This window comes from Pistacia vera, unplaced genomic scaffold (genome assembly GCF_008641045.1).
Source record: "Pistacia vera cultivar Batoury unplaced genomic scaffold, PisVer_v2 Contig435, whole genome shotgun sequence".
Classification (NCBI taxonomy): Eukaryota; Viridiplantae; Streptophyta; class Magnoliopsida; order Sapindales; family Anacardiaceae; genus Pistacia; species Pistacia vera.
The window spans coordinates 397080-406628 of NW_022196263.1; the positions used below are offsets into that span (position 1 = coordinate 397080).

General features: G+C 32.8%; 1 protein-coding gene across 1 annotated transcript; it reads left to right on the plus strand.

Annotated features, from left to right (window-relative positions):
* Positions 1 to 6601: 6601 nt before the first annotated feature.
* LOC116143951 (protein PIN-LIKES 2) lies at positions 6602 to 8729 on the plus strand. Its single transcript, XM_031429397.1, has 2 exons — positions 6602 to 6823; positions 7259 to 8729. The coding sequence occupies exon 2, from the start codon at positions 7276 to 7278 to the stop codon at positions 8599 to 8601; it is 1326 nt and encodes a 441-aa protein (XP_031285257.1). The 5' UTR covers positions 6602 to 6823; positions 7259 to 7275; the 3' UTR covers positions 8602 to 8729.
* The last annotated feature ends 820 nt before the right edge of the window (positions 8730 to 9549 follow it).

A 9549-nucleotide genomic window follows, 5' to 3' on the forward strand; every position in this document is an offset into this window, starting at 1 on the left:
TCGGATTACCCCCAACATTACCAACAGTAAATACTATTTGCAATAAAAGATTCTTGTAATATTTTATTACTTGCAAACCAAACACTAGAATTTTGTGAAATAAATGAAGATTACTCCCGTTATCTTATAGGCCCCTATCCAAACGCACCCTATAAATTAAGATTATATAATTTTAAAGAGTAATACTACACGTACAAAATAATTTCACAAAGATTTCTATACAAAGTGATGTGAAAAAAAATTTATGGAGCAGTGAATATGATAAGTTTGACTTTTTGTATTTACTCTTCTGATCATCTTTTGCCACATCACTTTGTGTAGAAATCTAAGTAGATTTTTTTGTGCGTCTAGCATCATTGTTGTAGTAAGAGACAACAAGGGTATGTTGTTAACTGGGCAAGCATCAATTTTTTTTTGCAATAAGACCTCTAGTAGCAGAGGCATTAGCTTTTAGGGAAGTTATTTCTTTGGCTTGCAATTTAGGTTTGAGTAAGGTCCTACTGGAAACAGACTGTTTAGATTTTATTAAGGCATGCAAGAACTAAAATGTTTTTTGGGAGATTGATGGAATTGTGAGATATATTCACAATCTAGCCTACATTGCTCCTCATTGCATTTCAATGGACCAGAAGAAAGGCTAATTTGTTAGCGTATGAGCTTGTTGGGTTAACAACATCGGATTCTCCCTACGAATTAGTTGACTCCTTGCCCAACGAGTATTTTAAGAATTTTTCTTCAGGATAAGCCATGTTACTACCTGTTTAGATTTGTTTGGTTTGTTTCTAGCTTATGGCTATCATATGTATGATGTAATCTTATATGTATGTCATGTTTGTTATGGAATGGAAGTTTCGTTCGGATATATATATCTTATGGCTATCATATGTATGATGTAATCTTATATGTATGTCATGTTTGTTATGGAATGGAAGTTTCGTTCGGATATATATAGTTGACAATGAAAAGACTAATTTGCTCATCTATATTTTAAGAGAGCTTGGATGACAAAAGGGGTTAGCCAAAACTTTGACTTTTGGAAACTATTTAAGGGGAAAGTAATTTTCTCTCTTTTATTTTTATATTTAGAATAAAAAATGGATAACGGAAAGTGAGGAGAGGCAGTACAAAGAAAAAAATGTTTTATACCTCTGTATTAAAATCTTACCGTATAGAACTATAGATATTTTAAATTATGGTAGTATTCTCTATAATAACAAATCATATTATATAACGTCTTTAAAAGATTCATTCATATAAATACAGTTTAATACTATTCTATTTAATTTTAAAGACAGTTGTATAAGTTTTTATATTTATCGTTCATTCTATGATACAAGAAAATGTCAATCTAAGAACTGAAAAAGAAATAGAACAATTTCATACTATACAAGATTGATATTTTTTGTTGATTCTATTTCTTCATACTATACAAGAGCAAAGCCACTGGAGGCGTAAGCTTGATTGTTATCGGAACCCTAACTAGGAAAAGAGCTTTATTAACCAATACGGCCATAGTCAGGACCGCCCGAAATGGACGCTCAGCCGTAATTTGCTTATTCTCCACTTCTGTCTAGACCTTTGTGTTATCATAGCTGGGCTATATGATATTTCAAAATAACAATTTTTTAATTAAATTTTGGACTATTATGATTTGAATGTAATTAAAATTTTGGACTGTTATGACTTGAATGCAATTGCAATTGCTTCGATTACTTTACAATTCAAATCATGGTTGGGCAGTTTCATTTTTTTTAATTAAAAATGGCTTTTATAAAGGTTGGGCAGTTTCAATCTTAATAATTAAAAAAATGGCTGTTACATGTAAGAGGCAAGTCTAAAAGGGGGTGTTTTATTCTCCTTTAGGCAGATACAATTTTCCTACTTGAGATAATTCATTTTGCCTCTACATTTTTATAACTTCCAGCTCTCCTTCACCACTTCTATTTTATCTTATACTGTTCTAAATCTCTATTAGAGTGTGCACTATAAAAGGAGATACGTCATTGCATCCTGGAGGTCAATTCGCTGTTTAGCCTTTTTGCACCATGAAGATTCTTCCAGTAGGGGCGGAATTTTGATCTTAAGGACATTATTTTTGCACAACAAAACAACAGCAGTAAAACAATGGAAGAACAGCAACAAGACAGCAAAAGAACAACAATAAGATAGCAGAAAAATAGCAGCAAGAATAGTAGGAAAACAGCAGCAAAATATAACGATACAGCAGTGAAACAGCAGCAAAACAACAACGATGTAGCAGCGTCAAGGCGTGCATAAGCACTGTCCTTAAGATCAGAATTCCGCCTATACTGAAAGAATCTTCGTGGTGCAAAAAGGTTTAACAGCGAACTGACCTCCAGGATACAATGACAAATCTCTTTTTAGAGTGCACTCTCTAAGAGAGATTTAGAAAAATATAAGGAAAAGTAACAGTGGTGAAGGAGAGCTGAAAAGTTAAAAAACACATAGGAAACAAGGATTTTTCAAGTGAAAAATTGTGTTCTTCAAATGAGAAAACCACCATTTTTTATACTTGAAAATCTACCGGTTTTCCCTTAACTCAGTCTTGCTCTAACCAAAGTCAATCAATTGCTTTTAAAACCATAATTGCGCAAGAATGATTTGAATTGCAATAACTTGGAACAATTTAATTGCTTTTAATACATAACAGTCCAAAAAGCAATTAAAATATTCAACTGCTTTTAACATATAACAGTTCAAACCTTGACGCTGCTGCCTTGCTGCTATTTCGCTGCTGTATTTGTTGCTGTTTTACTGTTGTATTATTGCTGTTTTGTTGCTGTCTCTCTGCTATTCTTACTGTTGTTTTCCTGCTATCTTCTTACTATTTTCCTGCTGTTTCACTACTGTTCTTTTGCTGTTTCGTTGCTGTCTCTCTGTTGTTTTTCCTGCGGTTCTCTTGCTATTTTCCTGCTGTTATTCTGCTGTTTCGTTACTGTTTTTTCACTGGTTTGTTGCTGCTGTTTTGCTGCCAATTTTATTATTAAATTCCAGCATTTGGTTTACCACAAACACGGCAACTACGTCTACTCTCATTAGCTCTATTGTCCATTCTCATGAACTGAAATTTCAAAGTAGCATGGAGATATATTATCATAATATTTTTTTCTATCAGATTCTAAACAAATGGGAAGAGAAGAAGACTCAGATATATACTCTGAGTCTGAGATACGATAGGATACATGGTTTGGAGAAGATACGAAGTTTTGAAATCTGTTGATTGGTTCATCCAAACAACAATATATCTAGCCATGGATTCCAGTGTGAAGTTACAGAGCTTTAGAAGATCAGGAAAGCGTTTTATGAGAGAGTGGACGAGTCACAGAAAAGAGGATACTTCTTGTTTGTTCCCGAATGATTTGGAAAGTCAAGCAAATGAATCCTCAGTTTTATATCTATGAATTGGAATAATTAGTTGACGCCAAGGGTGATGACCATAAAGGAAAAGCTTAAACGAATCCTTATCAAGAAATTCAGGAAATGTTCAATTTAATGTTCCTGATTGTAATTGTGAAATTGAGTGCCATGTTATAGCTACCACCAAATGAATTGCAAATTCCATTGAGAGATTTCGTGTCTTTGGACTAGTTGTGGTCCTTGTGGAGAGCTTAGAGGAAACAGTAATATTACACGTACAAATTAATCTTACAAATAATTCTATATAAAGTGATGTGGCAAAAATTGAATGAAGGAGTGGATAATGAATATGATGAGTTTGACTTTTTGTATTCACTCTTCCATTCATTTTCTACCACGTCACTTTGTATAAAAAAATTTGTAAGATTTCTTTGTATGAAAAATATTATTGTAGAGGAAATACAAACCAATCTATTAAAAAATACAAAAATGTTAGAGGTACAAAGAAATTTACAAAGACTTCTAGTTAACAGTTTCTAAAACAAGGGGATAAAATTATCCTTATGTTTAGCGTAACTATATATATTTGTATATACAATAAGAGTAAACAACTTTTTCCCATCCAAATAATGACTTAATGACGTTTTCTTATTTACGGACTTTTAAACTATCACTTTACTACCCAAATTTATATTTTATTTTCAATTTATCATCATTGCGACCCCACACCACCACCATTTTCTTCCCCAATTATTGCTCACCAAAACCCCTCAAACACTACTCCCATCGACCCCATTAATCATTATCAATTGAGCAATTAGGGTTTGCGCAACCACTCCTCTCAAGTCAAATTCCGATCAATCCCAACCACTAAAATTCAACGCTTCACTACCAAAACACTCATCGGCCTTCTCTCTTCAAAAACCCCAATGGCCTAGACCGAGTTTGCTCTCTGTTCGCAACCGAAATATAAATTTGAGTAATAAAATAATATTTTAAAAGTCTGTAGGTGGGAAAGTGTCATTAAGTCATTATTTGGGTGAGAAGAAGTCTTTAAATCTATATATTATAATTAGAAAAATATGTAAGTACAGTATATGTATTGGCCAAATGGAAAAGTGTTATTAAGTCATTATTTTGGTGGGAAGAAGTCTTTAAATTTATATATAATAATTAGAAAAATATGCAAGTATATGTATGGGCCAAAGAACATCCTCCCACCCAAAGTTTGCCTCAAGACAATGCACTACCCAAAAAGTTTAAAAATGACAATTACCCACTTTTTGTGAGGGTTTGTTAGTGAATTATGTTATCTGACGTTTACATTAACCGTAAAGATGAAAATACCTTAATTGTTTGACTTATTATATTATTTTATTAATTTATGTTATGTCAGCAAAGTCAATTACTTATATACCCATTCTCTGTAAATTAAATTACTAATATGCCATCAAATATTTATGAGATGTAACTTACCCATTTGTTCCTTTTATTTTGAAATATTGAAGTTACCATTGAGATTTATAAAAATTTGTAACATTTAAAATTACCAATTTGTCCCTCTCTTGGTTTGATATTTGTCTCAAAGTGAGAATTGCCATTGGTATGACCCAAAAAAATCAGGGTTTTTTCTTTATCTCCATACCACAACAAAAAAAAATAAAAAAAAAGATAAATCACAATTGCAGGTGAAGAGGAAGTAAAGAAGAAAATTAACTAACTATTGGAATCGGCCAAATCGTGGCAAAAGAATGCAGTTGTTTTGTGATCTCACCAGATCTGCCACGATTTGACCTTGAACCGCCAATCTAGCCCATATTATGGCAGACACCCCAGGTTGTGCCGGATCTAGAGCAACAAATCCGCCACGATGCGATCTGGTGCTCTAAATGGTAACCACTAACCAAACAGATCGCAATCGTCGAATTTGTTCCTAACAATTGTGATGTTTTGTTATGACTTTGATCCCAAATTTTTTTTTTTTTTATTTAACCAAATCCAAGATAGAAGAAGAAAGAGAAAAATAAAGAGATGGAAGGAAAAGAGAGGGATGAAAAAAGAGAGGAGGACGTGAAGAAACATAAAAAAGAAAGAGAAGAGAATGGAGATAAAATATGAGTAATCCTATACTTACAACTGAGTCATATAATCAAGCATACAACTAAACAAAAAACACAAGACAAAGTAGTTATTTTACATGAATTTTGTAAAAATTTTGTCTGATTATATGACTCAATTATAAGCATAACAATATAACATTATTCATAAAATATATAGAAAGGAGAAAAAAAAATAACTAGGAAGAAAAAAAAAAGATCAGGTTTTCATATTTTATATTTTAGATTTTTTTAATTTATATTATTTTATTCAAATAGAATTCATTAATAAGAGTAATGCTATAATCATCGAAAATAACACACCGAATTTATACACTATATGACGTAATATAATCCTAATCATCGATTAATATTAAGTAATAATTAATCGATAATCAAGATTATGTCATATTATTTGGTGTACTACTTTTGATAACTATATTATTTTTTTATTGATAACAGTCTTGCAAAAAATGGATATTTACCATTTTCAAGCTTGTTGGGTATAAAATTGTCTTTGAGGCAAATTTGGGTGAGAGAATGCGTTCGGCGGCTTCGACTTATATATTTGTATATATTTATGGCCTATGAGTGACAACAACTTACGACCCATTGACCATGTACCACACATTCTTACCCAATCTTATCGGGTCAAAAGATCCAATTTAAAACGGGTCCCAATGTCAACGAATTTCTCAATGCGTAAATGCTATTTTTGATTCTTTATGAACGTCATGCCAAAATATTTAACAATTTGAGACAAACAAAACCGATTAATCTATGCACATGCCATGAATCATATTTTACAAATTATGCCAACCACTCTGTATTAAATAACAATATTTTCTAGTCCATTATATAATATATAGTTTATAAATATTCGACATATAAATTTTATATACAAATTATAGACCTATGTAATTTGTAATTCATATAAAAATGATGCTTTTATTAGGTGAAAAATTGTTTAATAATGTAAATTGAGTAATAACTTAATTTACACAAAATAACTTTTAATTTAATATATTTTAAACTAGAAAAATCATATAAAAAAGTTCTTTTATAACAAAAGGATATTAATTGGCCCGAAATTAGAATTTGGAATCTATTCTTGACAACAAAAAAGCAGAAAACAAAAACAAAACCAAAAAAAAAAATATTTACTCTTATCACTTGATAAAGTGTGTATTTTTATTTTCTAATTTTTAATATTGCTAATATTTCTGGTTCAATTATTTGTGTGGGTTAAGATCTTCGCCTTGCAATTGGATGAAAATTTACATGGTGGCACCATTAGTATGAAAGCTTTCTCCTGAATCTCTGATTAATTTCATCTTATCATCTCTTCTGTAAGTTCTCTGCGTTTTTTTTTTTTTTTTCAGTTTTGTTCAGCTTATCTTCAGCTATGAAACCCATATTCTTTTGTTGCACTTTTGTTGAATTTCATTTCGATTTTTGCTGAATTTGTTTCATTTATTGATAATATGCGGAACCCAGGTTGCCTTTTATGATATTAGGTTAAAGTTTTGATTTTTATTTGTGGGATATTGATATTTTCTGTGAATGATTTATGAAACCCTTGTTTTAATTGCATTGATTTGGTGTTATAAATTGGAACCCTTCTTGGAAAAGCTTGAAATTTTTTAGCTTTAGATGAGATTTTGAATGTATTTGATTGTGGTTTGTATATTTGTTTGATGAATTGTGTATTTTTATTAGGAGATTTTTGTTCTTGATCTTTAAAGTGATTAAAATTGAAGGAGAGACGTTTGATTATCTCGCAGGATTTTATCAAAACAGTATGGAGTCTAGTGGTGAAGATGCGCTTAGCGCTATAGTTCCTTTGTTGAAACTTCTGTCCCTAACAGTTATTGGATTGATTCTTGCAAATCCAAAAACCAAAATGGTCCCGAGAGCAACATTTAAGCTCTTAAGCAAGCTGGTTTTCGCCCTATTTTTGCCCTGTTTGATATTTACTGAATTGGGTGAAAGCATTAGTCTGGAGAACATTTTTTCTTGGTGGTTTATCCCTGTTAATGTTTTAGTAAGTACGATCTTTGGTTTCTTTCTTGGGTGCTTGGTGGTGATTATATGCCGGCCACCTCCAGAGTTCAATAGGTTTACAATCATCATGACTGCCTTTGGAAATAGTGGTAATCTGTCTTTGGCGATTGTTGGATCTGTTTGTCATACGAAGGATAGTCCTTTTGGACATGGTTGCCATTCTAAAGGGGTGGCGTATGTTTCGTTTGCCCAATGGGTTTCTGTGATTCTTGTATACACGCTTGTTTATCACATGATGGAGCCTCCATTGGAGTATTACGAGGTTGTTGAGGAGGAAGGCGATGTCATTGAGGAACAACCACCTGTTAATGATTTAAGTAGGCCTCTTCTTGTAGAAGCTGAATGGCCAGGCATCGAGGACAAAGCAACTGAACATTCCAAGAAGCCCTCAATTGCTAGGATTTTCACCAACCTCTCAACTCTTTCTCAGACCAATTTTCCAGACGTTGATATCACAGAGGAAGCCACTAGTGTTAGCAGTCCCCGGTCCATTAGGTGTTTGGCCGAACCCAGAGTTGTCAGGAGGTTCAGAATTGTTGCTGAACGAACTCCAATCCAACACATACTTCAACCTCCAACAATAGCTTCTCTCTTGGCTATCATTATCGGGACTGTCCCTCGGCTAAAAGTTTTTTTCTTTGGATATGATGCTCCATTATCTTTCATCACCGACACTTTAGAAATTTTAGGTGGTGCAATGGTGCCTTCTGTGATGCTTATTCTTGGGGGTATGCTTGCAGAGGGACCAAATGAATCTAAACTTGGGCGTCGAACTACAATTGGTATAGTAGTAGCAAGGCTTTTGGTGCTTCCTTTGATAGGAATCGGGATCGTTGCATTAACCGATAAATTGAATATTTTAGTCGAGGGTGATGCGATGTACAGATTTGTGCTTTTGTTGCAGTACACAACACCAAGCGCCATTTTATTGGGAGCAATTGCAAGCTTGAGGGGTTATGCTGTTAAGGAGGCTTCGGCAGTTCTCTTCTGGCAGCATATCTTCGCCCTTTTTTCCCTTTCCGTGTACCTTATCGTCTACTTCAAACTGGTCAAGTATGTTTGAGGTTCGCCCCGCATCTCGATGTTTCGTGTTGATTAGCAATTGCTTAACATGTAAATGCCTTCATATTCTTGCTTTCTACATGTCCATTGAATTCTCTCTCTTGAATGAGATAAACATGTTTTCTAGTATGTTGTACTGTGTTTTGATGATTGAAAGTAAATGATGCTTATTTTGTGGCATTGACGTTCTTAGTCTTTGAGTTCTTAGGTGCTTGGCTACCAAGAAAAAGAGAGAAAGTAAAGGAAAGTTGTGGAGAATTCAAAGAGAATTATAAACAATTTTTTGCTAATTTGGCAAGTTTTATGTGGCCTTTATTAACATTGCTTTTACTATCGAGGAAAAAAAAAAAAAAAAGCTTTAAACGATAAAAGTATATCATGTCATTCATACGCTGATATCAAACCGTATGTGCCTATGCTTTTTGATATCGAATGTCTATCGTCTCACTTAAGACTTTCTCGGATTATTAATCATCATTTTAAGGTGAAATATTAGGCCTTCCAAAGTGTTTTGCTTTCCGATTTTGGGCCTTCCTTCGCTTTATGTAATGGGCCCTAAAACCTGCAACTTACTTTGAATCAAATCCTTATCCTTCATAATTTGCTCGAAAATAAATCAAAGTTAGATTAATGGACCTTGACCTTGAATAACTTGTGATGAAAAAATAAAAATAAAATCAGAATTTAAGTTGAATTATTAATTTCCATAAAATTGTTTAACAAATTAAATGAAATTTATTATTGGTCAAGGCAGCCCCCACAAGTCCAAAGCACAAGTAAATCATGGACTAATTTTACTGAGTCAAATTTAAAAAAATAAAAAAATAAAAAAATTCTTTTCAAACTAAAATTCTTACTTTACTTGTAACTCTTGTCTACCACCTTACCCATAATTTGAATGGTCTTGATTTAATCAAAGATTCAAAGTGGTCAAACCTTAGAACCCATA